We start from the raw sequence: 18212 nt of genomic DNA, 5'->3' as shown, positions 1-18212 counted from the left end.
ATAAAATGAAGAGCATCACTAGCAGAATAAACAACAACATTACTGGGATCAACTTGCTCAAGTATCTTAGTCACATTGTTAGGTCAGGTTGGTGGTATAGTGGGCAATAAAGGAGATAATGCTTGTTTGGAAACTGATCTAGTGTTTGTATTAGCACCAATCAATGCAGAAGATACAGGTGAAAATTAATATAAGTATTAGGATGCTCAACAATTAGGTATATTTCTCCTCATACAACCTAGCCAAGGCTACAGCTTTTGAGGTAATAATCAGAGACCAACCTGGAAGTTGCAATTTGAACAAATTGCCCATTGGAGAGTCGAAACATTGAGCTTCAAACGTGCGAGTAAGCTAGCACCACAATTTACCAGTTAAATGTTGCAGCATCTGAAACCATGTAACCACTTCTTTATCAAAATGAATGGTAACTATATCAACTTGCACTACACATCGGAAGTGTTATAGCAATTCAAGAACTTCTCAACTTTAAAAATCCACCCAAGAACTGGAGTGTGACCAAAAATTGAGGAAAACCAAGTGGAGTATCCTTGTCACGGACAACCGTCGAAGTGGTCGAACCACCATGTGGCTAAGAGTGATTTTGAATCAGAGAATCTAACTGCAATTGAAATTGATCCATATACACATACACGTAATCTACACTTGATTAGTATAATTAAGCTGCATTTACCCTGTCGCTCTAACAAATTAATCAATCGACACAACTTCTAACTTTGAGATTATACTTCATTTTATAAATGCCATAGCATTCTCAATCATGGGGGTAAGTGAAAACGAAAGAGTAGTTCATTTTTTACCTTCGGAACACAGATCATAGATGGTGATATAGTGGTATTTCCGATGCAACACATCGCACACAAGATTGTCAAATCTTATGCCAAAAATAAAGATCCATCTTTTTAGAAAAGCTCCACGATACAATACTATAAACGTCCAATCATAATAGTAAGGCACTTACTATATAATTTTACAATAAATTCAAGAAAAACGTCTTCAAGTTATAAGAAATATGGAACGCCTGTCCTGGGGCCTCTCATCTGATTGTTCTCCTCTGTTTCAGTGAAAAATTTAACTTCTCTCTCCTGTTTCAAGAAAAAAAAATGTAAGTCTATAAACAAAATGCTGTGAACTTGTAAGCAAGATGACAGCCACGAAATCAAAGCATCCTAACAAATGTTCCAACATTCAGATATCAGGCATGCTGCAAAATGTAATTTTCATCATGCCTGACGGGAATTCTATATAATTACAACCTTAATGACAAATAATAGCAGGAAGGATGTGATGTGAGGTTGACCTCTGGCAAGTACAATTACCACAAACACCACCAAAACACAAATGATAATTCAAAACTACGTTCCTTTTCTTATTTAGGGTCCCGAAGAAAGTATATTTTGCCAACCTGTTGGCTTTATTTAAACATAAGCTTCACTGCTTGATCCAAAACGCAATAGACACCCCCTAGGGAAGGGTTTATACCCCAAAAATACAGAACAGGAGATCATGCATTTTCACTAATCCAGAAAATGAAAAAAATAAATAAATAAACGCCATATTAAAGCTTTTTCTGTTAGAATAAATGACCTTTAATAGGTTTATTGTTAGGTGCTTTGTACTTTGTGTTGATCCTAGTTCCTAGAAATGTCTTCTAGAATTCTCTTATGTTCATTGTATATGAGGGTATCTAAGATATTAGAAATATGAAAGTCTTGAGAGGGGTTTAATCACTCTCTCAAACTCACTCTAAATCTTCTTCACTTTAATCTCAAGTTGGTATCAGAGCGGGTCGATCCCACTATGCCTGTCTTTGTAAAATCTCACTATTCTTCTGTCAACCATCGCCTGCCGCCGTCTTCTGTCGTCTACCGCCACAGTCCGTTGGATTTTTGACATCCAGTACCTGGGTTTGAGTCACCTCGAGGAGCACAATCCAACCCAAGTGGTTGCGCCTTCGTTCTCTGTCACACACGCCGCCACACGTCATTCGTCGTCGCTGCTACCCTAGGTGCATGAGTGTCACACACCACCATCCAGTTGTTGGATCTCCTCTAGACCACCTTCGTCTGGCTCACCAGAGCTCTGTGAGTCCATATTTGTCCTTCGTTTCTGGTTTCGCAGTCTTTTGGTGGGTCTCCTAGGGTTTTCCCTCCTAAAACCCTAATTTTCTCTCTTGAACCCTTGGTGATTTTCATTTTTATCTTCTCTACTGCTTTTCAAATAGTCCACTTGCTACTGCCCACTTATCATGTCTTCAGGGATTGTACCATCTTTTTCGAGCACTGCTCTGCTTCCATAACTTCCAAAAATTAGATGGAAAAAATTACTTTTCTTGGTTTGCATATGTGGAACTTTAGTTCCTTGTGTTAGAATTATTACCTATACCTATTGTATCATTAACCCTATGTGTAGGGTGTTGAGTGTGGGAAACTACCTACTGCCATATCTACTGTTGCATGTAATCATGCCTAGTATCTTAGAGTAGTCTTTTCATATCTTTTCATATGTACGTGCTTGCTTCACTATAAATAGAAGAGGAAGAGAGTGGTACTGTTGTCCACTACTCATATTTTAAAGTCTCAGTCTCAAGTTGGTATCAGAGCGGGTCGATCCCGCTCTGGTTTCTGTCTCAGCTGGTCCGTCACCGCTGTCCGCGGTTGATCGCCGTTAGTCACCGCCGCTGTCCGCGGCTGTCTAAGTTCGGTTAACCTCGTTTCTGAACTACCCAACACTGTCAAACAACTTCTCAACACTGTCCGCCACTGTCTGCGTCCTCCGCCGCTGTCCGCCACCGTCCGCCGCCTTCCGCCGCCGTCCACCGACGCAGTTCCGTCCGGAAACCACCGGATCTGAACCGCCTCTCCGCGCGACAGCCAACCCCGCCGGTGTCGCAGGCAGCGCCGTCGCCACGCGCCTCCACGCGCGTCTTCTCTGTTCGTTGCAGTCAGGCGCGTGCCGCTCACGCGCCGCCTTCCCGTCGCCAGTTCGTCGTCGCGCCACCTCCGTCGCCGTCGTCGGAGCCTCCTCTACACGTTTTGACCATCAAATCTCTGTTCCGGTGAAGTTCAGTAGCACCTCTTGTGGAAATCGTCCCTTTCGAAGTCGAAAATCGTCACTGTTTCACTGTTTTCGTCACTGTTTTACTGTTTTCCGAGATCCTCTCTTTATCATGGCCACTGGAGGAACTGGGAGTGCTATTTCATTCTCTGGAAGCCCCTGCATTACGTCCGAGAAACTAAATGGCCAAAATTACTTATCTTGGTCCGCTGCCGTCGAGATGTGGTTTCTCGGTCAAGGACACCACGAACACCTTGAGAAAGATGGCAGCCACGTACCTTCTGAAAAAGCTGAACAGTGGAAACAAGCGGATTTCCAACTATGTGCTCTATTGTGGCACTCGGTGGAACCACGACTTTTGATGTCCCTACGGGCCTTCAAAACTTGCCACTCGTTTTGGAAGCGAACTCAGAATATCTATGCAAATGATATTCAACGCCTCTATGATTCGGCGAACAAGTTGGCATCTATGAAAATGACTAACCATGATATGATGTCATTCATGAATGACGCTCAAGCTGCTGTGGAAGAACTCCGAATGTTCTTGGAAGTCGACTCTCTAGATGAAATGAAGAAAAAGCTTGACAAGTACTATATGGTAATGATCCTCCGCGCTATACACCCAGACTTTAATCATATCCGAGATCAGCTTTTGACCTCTCATGAGGTTCCTTCCATGGAAACTTTGATCTCCCGCATGATACGTGTTCCAACTCTTCAAACTCCCGAAACTCTTGCTGTAGTGGAACCATCTGTCATGGTTGCCACCCGAGGAAGAGGAGGTCGTGGAACTAGAGGAGGTGGACGTGGAGGTCGTGGGCGTCCTCAGTGTACGTATTGTAAAAGGATGGGTCATACCCAAGAAAACTGCTACACTTTACATGGATTTCCTGCCAAAACAGCCAATGTCTCCCAGGCAGAGACTACTGACTCCAAGTTCACTGAGGACGAGTATCAAGAGTACCTACGCCTCAAATCCAACAGCTTGGCACAGTCATCCCAAGCTCCAAGTACATCAACTGTTTGCATCTCTCAATCCATGGAAGGTCACAATTCATGGGTAATTGACTCTGGTGCTTCTGATCACATTTCTGGTAATACCTCCTTGTTCTCAACCATCTCATTCCAAGAAAAATCTCATTTTATAACCCTCGCAAATGGTTCTAAAACATCCTCAAAGGGAGTCGGTCAAGCCATCTTATCTCCGTCCTTAAATCTAAAATCTGTCCTTTTTGTCCCTAATTGTCCTTTCAATTTAATTTCCTTAAGTCAGTTAACCAAAACATTGAATTGCTCTGTAACCTTCGATGACAAATCTTTTGTTATACAGGAGCGTGGCTCGGGGAGACGGATTGGAGAAGGATATGAAGCGGGCGGATTATACCATTTTGGATCTCGTCCACGTGTGTCATGTGTTGCAGCCCCCAATCCTAAAATGTTACATGATCGGCTTGGTCACCCTCACTTGTCCAAGTTAAAGAAAATGTTTCCTGAACTTAGTCGTCTCCAGACTTTAGAATGTGAGTCATGTCAACTAGGAAAACATGTTAGATCTACCTTTCCTAAAAGATCTCAATCAAAGTGTACTTCTAGTTTTTCTGTCATCCATTCCGATATCTGGGGACCTAGTCGTGTCTCATCTTTTGGCTTTAGGTATTTTGTTACTTTCATTGATGAATATTCGAGATGTACTTGGGTTTATCTTATGAAAGATCGTTCTGAATTATTATCCCTCTTCACATCCTTTTTGAATGAAATCAAGAATCAATTTGGTCAAGTAATTAAAATCTTAAGAAGTGACAATGCCAAAGAGTATTTTTCGTCTGCTCTTTCTAATGTTTTGAGTTCCCATGGTATCCTGCACCAGTCTACTTGTCCTCATCCGCCACAACAAAATGGTATAGCAGAAAGGAAAAATCGACACTTAGTTGAAACTGCTCGTACCCTTTTGCTTAGTGCCAACGTTCCTGTCCATCACTGGGGAGATGCCATCTTAACTGCAGGTTTTCTTATTAATCGGATGCCATCTTCCTCTCTCAATCATAAGGTCCCTTTCTCCATTTTGTTTCCAGACAATCCTCTCTTTAACACTCCCCCTAGAGTTTTTGGTTGTGTATGTTTTGTTCATGACATGTCTCCCGGGTTAGACAAGCTTTCTGCTCGCTCTCTCAAATGTGTTTTCTTGGGCTATTCACGACTTCAAAAAGGGTATCGATGTTACTCTCCTGAAACCAAGAAATATTACATGTCTGCCAATGTTACATTTTTTGAACAGACCCCTTACTTCTCTCCATCTGTTCAAGATGTCCATGTCATCCAGCAGGTCCTTCCTATTCCCGTGGTTGAATACAATATTTCCAATGTCCCTGTCCCTCCAAGTCTCGACCAAAGTCCTCCTGAGCCATCATCTCCACCTATTGACTCTCTCCAACACAGGACGCCGACGAATAGTCCAGTTGTTCAAGAACATGGTGAATCCCCTACTTCAGATTCTTCTCCCTCGTCTCTTGATCCCATGACTCCTGATGAAGGTGATTCAGGTTGGCCCATTGCTCTCAGAAAAGGTACTCGTTCCTCTCGAAATCCACATCCCATTTATAATTTTCTTAGCTATCACCGATTATCGCCTTCCTATTGTTCACTTTTATCCTCAGTGTCTTCTGTTGTTATTCCCAAAAATGTGAATGAAGCACTTGATCATCCTGGATGGCGACAAGCCATGATTGCAGAGATGCAGGCTCTTGAAAGCAATCATACTTGGGAGCTCGTGCACCTCCCTTTGGGTAAGAAGGCTGTTGGTTGTCGATGGGTGTATACAATTAAAGTTGGCCCTGATGGTCAGGTTGATCGACTCAAAGCCCGATTGGTTGCAAAAGGGTACACTCAGGTTTATGGCCTTGACTATTGTGACACCTTCTCTCCCGTGGCCAAGATGACTACTATTCGCCTCTTCTTTGCAATGGCAGCAATTCGTCACTGGCCTCTTCATCAATTGAATATCAAAAATGCCTTCCTTCATGGTGATCTTGAGGAGGAAGTTTACATGGAGCAACCTCCTGGGTTTGTTGCTCAGGGGGAGTCTGGTATGGTATGCAAATTGCATCGATCTTTATATGGCCTCAAACAATCACCACGAGCTTGGTTTGGAAAATTCAGCTCCATTGTTCAGAAATTTGGGTTAAGGCGCAGTGAGGCAGATCACTCAGTCTTTTACAAACATACCTCTCCTGGGAAATGTGTCTACCTAATAGTATATGTTGATGATATTGTTATTACAGGAAATGATACTACTGGAATATCTCAACTGAAGGAGCACTTGTGTAAACATTTTCAAACCAAGGATCTCGGAAGCCTCAAATACTTCTTGGGCATTGAAGTAGCTCAGTCAAAAGATGGAGTTGTAATCTCTCAAAGGAAATATGCTCTTGATATATTACAAGAAACAGGTATGATTGACTGCAGACCAGTAGAGAGTCCTATGGACCCGAATCAGAAGTTAACAACAGTAGAAGGCGAATTATTCTCCGATCCAGAGAGATATAGGAGGCTCGTTGGAAAGTTAATTTATCTCACTATTACGAGGCCTGATCTATCTTTCGCAGTTGGAATTGTTAGCCAGTTTATGCAGACTCCATGTCTTGGACATTGGAATGCCATCATCCGTATTTTAAGGTACCTCAAGAAGGCTCCAGGGCAAGGTTTGCTATATGAAGATAAAGGAAATGTTCAAATCTCTGGGTACTGTGATGCTGATTGGGCAGGCTCTCCTATTGACAGACGCTCTACTACGGGATATTGTGTCCTCCTTGGAGGAAATGTTATCTCTTGGAAAAGTAAGAAGCAAAATGTAGTGGCTCGATCCACCGCTGAAGCTGAATATCGGGCAATGGCGTCTCTCACGTGTGAACTCATATGGGTAAAGCAATTTCTTCGAGAGCTTAACTTCTGTGAAATTCAGACCATGAAGATGTATTGTGACAACCAGGCTGCTCTCCACATTGCATCAAATCCAGTGTTTCATGAGAGAACTAAACACATAGAAATTGACTGCCACTTTGTTCGAGAAAAATTGATGACCAAGGAAATTTGTACTGAGTTCGTTGGGTCAAATGACCAACTTGCAGATGTGTTGACCAAGTCATTAAGGGGACCTCGGATTGAGTTCATTTGTTCCAAGCTTGGTTCATACGATTTGTATGCTCCAGCTTGAGGGGGAGTGTTAGAATTATTACCTATACCTATTGTATCATTAACCCTATGTGTAGGGTGTTGAGTGTGGGAAACTACCTACTGCCATATCTACTGTTGCATGTAATCATGCCTAGTATCTTAGAGTAGTCTTTTCATATCTTTTCATATGTACGTGCTTGCTTCACTATAAATAGAAGAGGAAGAGAGTGGTACTGTTGTCCACTACTCATATTTTAAAGTCTCAGTCTCAAGTCCTTGGCCAAGGGTTTCATGATCATTTGGAAGGAGACGAAAGCTCAGTGCCACAGAATCAAATTCAACAATGGAAGAAAGCTGATTTCAGCTTTGTGCTCTACTTCAGCAATCGGTAGAGCCCAATATTTTAAATACACTAAGGACTTCCAAAACATGTAATTCCTTTTGGAAAAAGGCCCAAAATATAATTGCATATGATATTCAATGCTTCTATGATTCAGCAAATCAATTAGCTTCTTTAAAGCAATATGAAAATGACATCGTGACTTTTGTGGCTAAAGCTCAATAAGCAATTGAGGAATTAAAGATGTTTTTGGAAGTGGACTCCTTAGAAGAAATAAAAGCAAATTGGATAAGTATTACATGGTTATGATTCTCCAAGCAATGAATCCAGAATTTGATCATGTTCAAATTCTAACTAGTGAAGAAGTTCCTTCCAAGGAAAACCTAATAACACGCCTCCTTCATGTTCCATCTCTTAAAAATAGAAAATTTCAAGAGAATGTTGAATCTTCTGCCATGGTTTCATCTCGTGGAAAAGGGATCGTGGCACTAGAGGAAGGCGTGGTAGTAGAGGCCATCCTCAATGCACATATTCTAAAAGAATGGGCTACACTCAAGAGAAGTGTTATTCACTACATGGCTTTCCTGACAAGACAGCCAATATTTCAAAATCTGAAAGTTTTGAGCCAAAGTTTTGTAATGAAGAATATCGAAAATATTTATGGTTGAAATCCAACCGCCTAGCTCAATCATCTACAACTTCCAGTTTGTCAACAGCTAGCAATTCACAATCTATGGAGGGTCAAAATCCATGAATTATTGACTCAGGTGCATCTGATCATATTGCTGGTGATATCTATTTGTTCTCTTCTCTCTCCTTTCCTAAAACATCTCATTTCATAACCGTTGCCAATGGATATAAAGTGGCTTCCCAAGAAATTGGTCAAGTTTCTCTTTCTCCTTCTTTAAACTTAAAATCCATTCTTTTTGTTCCTAAGTGTCCCTTTAGTCTCATTTCTTTAAGTCAATTAACAAAATCATTAAATTGTTATGTAATGTTGATGCTAACTCTTGTCATACAAGAACGTGGTACGGGTCGGATGATTGGCGAAAGACATGAATGTAGAGGTCTTTACTACTTTGGCACTAGCTTATCTGTTTCTTGTGTTGCTTCATCTCCTAAATTGCTACATGATCGCTTAGGAAATCCTCATTTGTCAAAACTAAAGAAGATGGTTCCTGAACTTAATACAAACATTGTAATATTAATCATGTCAACTAGGAAAGCATGTGAGGTCTTCTTTTCCTAAACATTCTGAATCTAGATGTGATTCTACTTTTTCTATTATCCATTATGACATTTGGGAACCAAGTCGTGTGTCATCTTTTGGCTTTAGATATTTTGTTACTTTTATCGATGACTTTTCTAGATGTACCAGGGTTTATCTAATGAAAGATCATTTTGAGTTTCTATCAATTTCTATGTCTTTTTTTTAATGAAATCAAATCAATTTGGAAAAATAATCCAAATTTTGAGAAGCAATAATACTAAAGAATATTTTTCCTCTGAATTATCTAAACTCCTAAGTTTGCACGGTATTTTGCACCAGTCTACTTGCCCTCATATACCTCAGCAAAATGGTATAGCAGAAAGGAAAAATAGACATTTAGTTGAAACTGCTCGTACCTTATTGCTTGGTGCAAATATGCCTATTTATTATTAGGGAGATGCTATCCTAACCGCATGTTATCTTAATAACAGAATGTCTTCTTCTCTTGAAAATAAAGTTCTTTACTCCATTGTATCTCCAGAAGAACCCCTTTTCATATTACACCACGTGTTTTTGGTTGTGTATGTTTTGTCCATGATATGTCTCTAGGTTTGGATAAACTCTCGGCTAGAGCCACCAAATGTGTCTTCGTGGGCTCTCTCGTCTTCAGAAAAGATATCAGTGTTACTCACCCAAGACCAAGAAGTATTACATGACTGCAAATGTTACCTTTATTGAACATTCTCCCTTCTTCCCTACGTCTACTCAAGATTCTAAATCTATTCAGAATGTTCTACCTATTCATTTAATTGAGTCTTCTACTCCTGTAATCCAAAATATCATTCATGATCCTACTGAACCAGTTCCACCACCTATTATTACCTATCAACACAGGAACCAAATGGCGAGCCCAATACCCCAAGGTGAGTCCTCTTCAGAAGGTCCTTCTCTTTCATCACCTGATACCACAACTCCTATTCATGATGACTTGAGTTGTCTTTGTATGAAGTTGAGTGTTATTCCACTCCAATCACTAAGCATATTTCTTCCAATCTTCTCTCATTTCTATACAAGTCATAGTTTACCCATCAATAATTTCGTCATTGTTTTATTTGATAGTATTGTAACACAATTTCTCAATTTAAGGTTCGGTATTGTGTGAATTTATATTTCAAGCATTCATCTATGACAAAATTTGAACAGCAAGCACAACAAAATATATGTAATTCTTCATCGTTTTAATAATTTTCCAATATAAATATTTTACAGGAATTTATATTTATTTGAAGTATAAACCCACTCACCACTTGATTGTTTACTCCATGTAAGAAAATCCAGGCACAAGCACAAGCACAAGTCCAAGGTTATAGAAAAAGGGACAATAAACTCAAATCCATAACCAGGGGAAGCACTAATACTGCTAAAAAAGAAGCACCTTTCAGTTGCCACCTCATCATGTATTCATATTTTAGACTCAGTAAAGCAGCAGCTTAAAGGAGACAATCCCCTATACCTTTTCTTCCTTAATGATCTCCATCTCACAATCCAATTACAAGCTTAGAGTGCAGTTCTCTGATTCTATCAGTACTTGATAGATACCAAAAAAAATCATTCAACATTATTATCATTTGGCACACCATCTGTGACTGACCATATCATATAACCATTAGTATTCAAACTGTATTGGACTCAACAGTTTATACCTCAACAAGTCATTCTCTGTGTGCTAAATAGCACCATTCAAATATTGAGAAAAAAAGTCCCCCACTAGAAAGAAGACCCATATCCTCCTACATCTCGCAAGTCATAAGTTCTTTAATGTGATGGTCATACAAGAATGAATCCTACTATTTGATTTATTAAGGAAAGAGGTGGTCGTTTAAAAGTTCTTCCTTGATACAAGATAAGCTATAAACAAAAGCCCCACAAACATCATAAGTCAGAATGATACAGCAACTGAGATAATCTGGAAAACATTTAATAAGAAAATTTTCAGTTGACTCACCATATTTTCATTGAAACTAAGAATAGAAGCTACATTTCCACAACGGTAACAGTAATTAGGTGCAGACCATACCTGCAAAATTAAAATGAATTACTCAATTGGTTTCATAAGTCTCAAATAAAACTGTAGTTTATATTTTTATGCGAAAGTTAAATTGATAGGAATTGGTTATTATGGGACATGTAAGTCCCATATCAAGTGGTATGGGATGCTCGGTGGAACATTTATTTGTTCAGTTATCTCCCCTTAATAGCTAGTTTTTGAAGATAGGTTCTGCAAGAGTTTGGAGACTTATCAATTGGTATTAAAGTCAGGTTGTTTGATGGGGATCAAGCAGTAAACATTGGGCCGGAAGAAAGGATTGACCAAGGAGCAGCCACAAAGCCCAAAGAGTGGATTGTTTACAAAAGAAAAGGGAAAAAATGAGCTGGCAAAAAAATTAGTTATAGAGAGAGAATAGAATCCCTTTTATTAAGGAGTACGAGAGTATGGGGAAGGGGGATGAGGATTGACGCATTATGGTTGGACCGAGTAGTTGTTACGCTACTTTGTAAGGAGTTGTTGCTCTGGGGTATTAGAAGGAAGTATCCTTTCTAGTGCATGTTCTTTTTGCCGATTTCAGCGATAAATAATAATATTCCCGTATCTATTCCACCTTTACCTAGTTCTTTCTATATATTATTTGATTGTGGCGGTCTGCATCATTGTTAGTGTTGACGTTAGGCGTCATTGAGTGAAGTGTTGTAGAGAGAAAACCACATCGAGTAGTATGAGATGCTTGATAGAGTTTTTAAGTGCCTGGTTGCTTCCTTAATATCTAGCTTTTGAGGGTTGTTACAACAATGTTTGGATACTTATCATAAAGACAAATCCTTGCTCGAGGTAATGGCACTACCCATCCCAATAGTTAATTAAAAGAATGAAAAATATTAAATTTTCAAAAGAAACAGATACGTACAGTTACAAGGCCTTTATCCTGGAACATATACTTGAGACCTTCTTGAACAAGTTGGTGTGCTCGACAAACAAGATCAAGATTGTTTATGTGATTGAACTGCATGAAAATAATGTAAAATTCCCACGTAATGTTCAACACTTCAATTCAATAAGTGATTCACTATTGAATTACATTACCTCAGAAGTGACACGGGATCCAAAAAGCCAACCAGCTCCACGGGGACTGACTGCCCATGTTTCAATATCTTCAGGATCACTCCACATCAGATCACAAAATGGCCCCTCATGAGGAATTTCACAATTCCTTTCAATGATCCTTATCTGTCAAATAGATAGTCATTGTTATATGCAAACCAATATATCTATACCTATATCTACATCCATCCATCCATCCAGTCATTGATCGGCTGGCTGTGTTGGTTGATTTGCTAATGCTGAATACTGACTATGTAAATGGCATTAAAATATATTTTGTATATTACAATGGGTTATAGGGGTTTTAAATGTTTTCTTCTATTGGGTAACCTTTTAAGCTTACTAATCTACCCAGGCACCACAAGTTCGTGTAGACCATTGACTTCGTCAACCTTGAAAATAATAGTAAATGAACACAACAACCTATGAAATGCCTGTTTATTATATTGCTGAAAAAGCAACTTCAATAATTTAGACAATTATTCATCAAGAATTATTTATCAGTACGGTTGAACATTAAACCCGACACCAAAATGAAATAAGAAACACCACAGTATTTCTAATTAAAACAAAAATAGATCACATTATTAATTGATTAGTAAACTGTAGGGAAAAGGGAACAAAAATGTATCCAACTCGATAAAGAAATACTAATTCGTTCAAATAGTAATATTTTTTTTTTCTGAATAAACTGGAAAGCATGAGACCTAAGGAAGAATCAGCAAGCTAACTTAAAAGTTCAAATCCACTTTCGGTCCCCATAGTTTCACCAATGTGTAATTTTGACTTAAAAAATTTAGTAGCATAGTTGGTCCTCCAAGTTATCAGGATTGAGCATTTTTAGTCCAACATATTATATCATCTAATTACTAACAAAAAGTGTAACATATCTTTTGTGATAACAATAATAAAGCTTACAATCAAATGTTAACTAATATTGTTATCATTGATGGACATGTCAACATTTTGTTAGAAATTGAAAAACATGGTAGCAGTGGACTAGAATTGCTTAATTTTATAAAACTAAAGAACCAAATGTACAATTAAGCTTTTATAGGCACCAAAGTTGCACATTCACAAAATTATAAATTTGATTTAAGCCAAATCTAAATTAATACTGCACACTAGTAACAAGTCAAGAGGTAACTTACAAGAACATCACAACACATACGTGATCCCTAAATATCATGGATTCAAACACAGAAGATGATGATAGACATAATCACATAAACAATGTAACAAATTTAAATGAACCTTAAACTAAGACAATATTGAGCTTGACCAGCAACTGAGAGCGAAGGGTAGAGAGAGAACCTGATCAATTGTTCGGATGTCTGGAGAAAGGCCACCATGAACACAAAGCACCTGAGTCAACCAAAGCAAATAAAAGAATTATTTTTTTCTTCAAACAGAATTTGCAATGAAAAACCTGAAGCACTGCCTACATGTGCATTTGGAAAATAGAAGGACTCATGGAGAGAGAGTAAAAAGTGATTTACAGTTCCATCTATGATTGCAGAAAGTGTAAGATAGTCAAAGACATCTGTACAATATCGCCAAGCATTAGCATTTCCGTACTTCCTCTGGCATTCATCATAAAATCCATAGACCTAGTAAAACATAAAATTACAATATTAACATAAAATGGCATGATAGAATTCAACATTTATAATTTGAATCTTAGCACTTCCACAATTCGCACCTTATCTTTATGATCCATAAACAGAAATTCATAATTCTTCACATTTTTCACTACAGAAGAAGTTAAAAGGAAAAACTAGGATATAGCTCCCAAGTCCCTAAACCACTTGATGAATTAAACAATCAATGGAATCCTAATCCTTTGAACAGAACAAAATATCCCATCTTTATCAGTTACCTATCCCGTCCATACGGAACCTAATTACATAAGGTAGATAGATATTTAACATAAGATAATCCAGTATAATGGGCTCCCACCTAAGGGGGTCAGAGAAGGGTAGATGTACGCAGGCCTTCCAAGATCTGAACCTATCAAAGGCACAGGTTTAACAATGTGCTAAGGTTCATCCTCAGAAATAAAAATTGCAGACACAAGTCAAAGTATACTGAATAAACAAAACACCATTAGACATCATGGCTTGTTTGGTTTTAGAAAATGTTTTCTATTTATTTTGTATTTTCATTTTTTGAAAACAATTTTCATTTTCATAGTGTAAAGATTTAGAAAAATATCTGTAATCATGTTATATTTTCTGTTTTCTAAAATGAAAATTTTGAAGATGTCAGGTTTATACATTTTTAATAAATTAAAACTTTGCACGAAGTTCAAAAAAAATTGAATAAAGAGATATATTATATTTTTGTTAATGAATAATTGATAATTAGAAAAGATGAATTATTTGTACATGTATCCTTAATAATACTATATTCAAAGACTGTAATTTCTATATTAATTCCTATGAAAACAAAATTCGTATTAATTCCTATAATAATCTAACTTGAACTACACATTATTCTGAAAGGATGAAGTTAACATGAGTGATGCACTGATCCAAATCAGGTAACGGGTGAACAAAGACCACCAAGGCTAACTAGCATAGTTCAAATTTTTCCTTGCAGAAATCAGATTTCCACTTCACTTTTTCAATCCCGAACCTCAATCCAAGGAAAAGTAGATTCTGTATGCAAACCTAAAGAATCATCTCCTAACTTTCATCGCAATTTCGGAAAAGTCCTAGTTGGTAGACAATTCTAGAACAACTATTTCTTCTGAAGAAATTTCAAAAGGATCTAATTTAAAATTGCTAAAGATGACATGCAGTGAAGTCGTGCATAATCACATAACAAACACTACCTAAGGTTAGAATTGGCATAATTTAAAATGACATGGAGAAGAAAACTTCAAGAGCCCTCCTATTTTGTATTACTGTTTACTGAATATAAAATCCAACAAGTCTAGAGAGTGATTTATGTCATTGTTCTGGTAAACATGATAACATCAATGAACTAATCAAATAATAATTTAGAAAATCCCTAGTAAGATTCAAATTAGTATGTTAGAGTGAGATGGAGCAAAAACCTTTTCTTTTGCATAATCTGTTTTTTACTGCTTGCATAGAATAATTCATGCCGGGTACAAATAGACAAGCTTGTGATAGAATAGAAACATACCTGTGTTAGTTGTCTACTTTCATGGTTTCCACGTAGAAGGGTAATATTAGCTGGGTATCTATGAAGTTAAACAAAAATGAAAGATGAATAAATAAAAAGAAAAGAATTTATAAAATCACAATAATTCTAATTCTAATTTTTAATATTAGAGATCCAAACATGTTCACTAAATTACTACCATGACTCCAAGAAGAAGCAGAAAAAAATGTCCTTAAACATAAAGATAGTATAACCGCAAGCCATGTGACGTGAACAAGTTAAGGCAGATGGAAGCATACATGGAAACATCATACCTAGCTTTTAGAAGTAAAAGGATGGTGAATACTTCAAGACTATTGTAGCCCCTATCAACAAAGTCTCCCTGCCAGACATTCAATTCAGGGAAGATATACCACTTAAGAAAAGATATGTTGAAAAAATGGTTATCCAGTTCCAAAAGATAATCGTACTAGTACATACATACATACATACATACCATAAAAATGTAATTTGTCTCCGGCACATGACCCCCAGTCTGGAAAAGTTTCATCAGATCATGAAACTGACCGTGAATATCACCACAAACCGTAACTGGGCTATTCACAGGCTGCACATTTGACTCCTCAATAAGGATCTCTTTAACCTGAACATGTGAACACTCACTCGTAAGTTCAATTTAAAACTTAAACTGAAAACTAAAGCTGCAACGAGGAACAGCAAAAGTTAATGGTAGAGCTAGCAGCAGAGTTAGACAAAGAACACAGCAATAGAAGTGCACATAAAACACAAGCAGAGCGCAAACCGGGGGACAGACAGTGTCAGCCCTAAAGATCGTCTACGATGTATATTGGGTCTTCCGATATGAAAATTGGGTTATGAATGGAGGAAAAGAGCAGATATTTGATGCAATTGATTTGAAGATATGAAAGAGAAACCCTAAAAGGTGAAAGAGAGTGTGTACATACATATTCGCAAAGAAGTTGAAGCTCATCTTCAAGAAGATGCTGGCCATCCTTGACCTTGGAGATCCAGTGGTCCAAATCCATTTCACACTTTCTGGCTCCTCCTTCCGCTGCCAAACACACTGCTCCCACTTCCCTTCTCGCCGGTCAACAATAAACAACTTTTTAGGATCTTCTAATTTACTTCGTCTTTCCTACAGCAAATGAAATCCTCTGACCAATAACAAACCTCACCTGTTTTTTTTTATTTTATTATTATTATTATTATTATTGGAATAAAATTATAAAACTAATGGGAAAACAAGAGCCCCGATAAAAAATTTCGATGCAAAAGTTAGGAAGGTAAATTATCACACATTTAGGGTAAAATATGTGATCTGTAACACGAGAAGTTTTTCAATTTTCAAAAATTATGACTCCATTTTTGTTTTTGTATCACCAAAATATTTTTATAATAGAATATTAGGGTGCTCTAATTGTTTTACAGAATAATTACAAAATATATATAAAGTTCTTCTCCTATCTAAGAAAATGTTTCTTGAGATCTAAACCCAACATAATGCTTCTCATTTTCTTGTTCTTGCTTAGACTCAAGGCACCATGCTCAAATAGACTATTTGCAATGCATGATTTGCTCCTTTAATTTTTGTATTGGGCTTATGTATGATTTGATACCTGCATAGAATGTACAACCACACACTGCTAGACTAAAATATTTTTAGCCTTAGATTAAACGAGGCTTCATTGATCACCGAGTCAACATTTTAAACATAATATAGGACATTGATACCAATCTGAGAATGAAAAGGTTAAATTAGGCAATTTATATTTCATCCATAATCATGTATTTAGTTGTGCCATACAAAAGATTTCTTCTATGTCTATTTTACCTTGTTTGAAAATAATCTTATTTGAATTTTAGCTTGGTTATGGTTCACTGAACTAACTCCCACCCACCTATCATACAAATTCCAAACTTGGGCTATTTTGCAACAAAAGAATAGGTGTGAGACATTTTCATTTTGTTCATTACATAAGTCAATAGAGATTTCTACCAATTTGAACTCCCCTGTTTATTAACTTATCCTTTGTAGGTACCTTATTCAACAACATTCTCCACCAAAAGTATAGTGGTGCATTGTGTAAAGCCTTCACATTCCAAAAACATTTGAACATTGTATTATTTTCCCTTGTTACATTGTGTTGCAACACGTTATATGTAGAACTAGCAGAAAATACTCCCGCTGTAAGACCCGTAGAATTTAATTAATTAAATAAATAATTAATAAATACGGGAGGGGTAATAATTATGACATTAAATTATGGTTGGTATGATATGGAAAGGTGTTAGCTCATGTGGTTGAGAGCACTTTGATTGTGTGAAAGGACTTGGGTTCGAGTCCTATGCATGATACTTTTTATGTTATTATTATTATTTCAATCTATGAAAGCATGTTCTGTTATGATATGATGCTTGAATTGTGATGGTTAGTATGAAACATGATTGGTTGAAGTGGTTATGCATTTGAGTGGTAACAAATGGGTCATGGGTTCAAACCTTGGAAATGCTAAATGGAACTTATGCTTATTTTTATTTTGCTAATAGTGACTTTAGAGGGAAATGGGAAAGGAGGGCTGCATTCACCATTCATGATGAGAGATGGATGGTTATTAAAAAGTAAATGAACTTAAATTCGTTTTAATGTTTTGGGTAACCTAAAGTACTAGTTTAAAAGGAAAAAGTTGGAGTTTAGGCAAGGTTTTGGCAAGGCTGAACTTAGACTCAGAAAAACAGAGACAAGGGTGAGTGAGAGGGGTCTGACATGAGGGAGTTGAAGGTAGAATTGAGAGAAACCAAGGTTGGCTATTGGTGATCAAGGGAGAGCTTCATCAATTGTTCAAATTTAAGCTAAGGATCCAGGTTAGGGGAGCTGGACTCCGTTTGCCTTGTTAATCTTATTAAATCCCATGAATTGTATGATGATATGAATGTATGATTTTTGTTCTGATTGTGAAATTTGTATATCTGGAAATTTTCCAGAAACCGCCTGGCGGGCTATGCATAGCCGCCAGGCGGCTCATGCCAACTGCGTCTATTTGGGGGGTTTCTGGGGGCAGCGCCTGGCGGTGGAACCCCGTACCGCCAGGCGACGCAAATGAATGAAG

The 18212-nt window shown here is 37.7% G+C and overlaps 1 protein-coding gene across 1 annotated transcript; it reads right to left on the bottom strand.

Moving 5' to 3' along the window:
* Positions 1 to 746: 746 nt before the first annotated feature.
* On the bottom strand, positions 747 to 16279 carry LOC114170143 (phytochrome-associated serine/threonine-protein phosphatase). Its single transcript, XM_028055628.1, has 10 exons — positions 16050 to 16279; positions 15581 to 15727; positions 15399 to 15466; positions 15106 to 15163; positions 13452 to 13562; positions 13267 to 13317; positions 11935 to 12078; positions 11759 to 11854; positions 10801 to 10872; positions 747 to 1103 (listed from the first exon to the last, which is right to left on the bottom strand). The coding sequence occupies exons 1-10, from the start codon at positions 16128 to 16130 to the stop codon at positions 1020 to 1022; spliced, it is 912 nt and encodes a 303-aa protein (XP_027911429.1). The 5' UTR covers positions 16131 to 16279; the 3' UTR covers positions 747 to 1019.
* Between the last annotated feature and the right edge of the window lie 1933 nt (positions 16280 to 18212).

This window comes from Vigna unguiculata, chromosome 2 (genome assembly GCF_004118075.2).
Source record: "Vigna unguiculata cultivar IT97K-499-35 chromosome 2, ASM411807v1, whole genome shotgun sequence".
In the NCBI taxonomy this organism is placed as follows: domain Eukaryota; kingdom Viridiplantae; phylum Streptophyta; class Magnoliopsida; order Fabales; family Fabaceae; genus Vigna; species Vigna unguiculata.
This window is presented reverse-complemented; position numbering and strand designations above follow the sequence as displayed.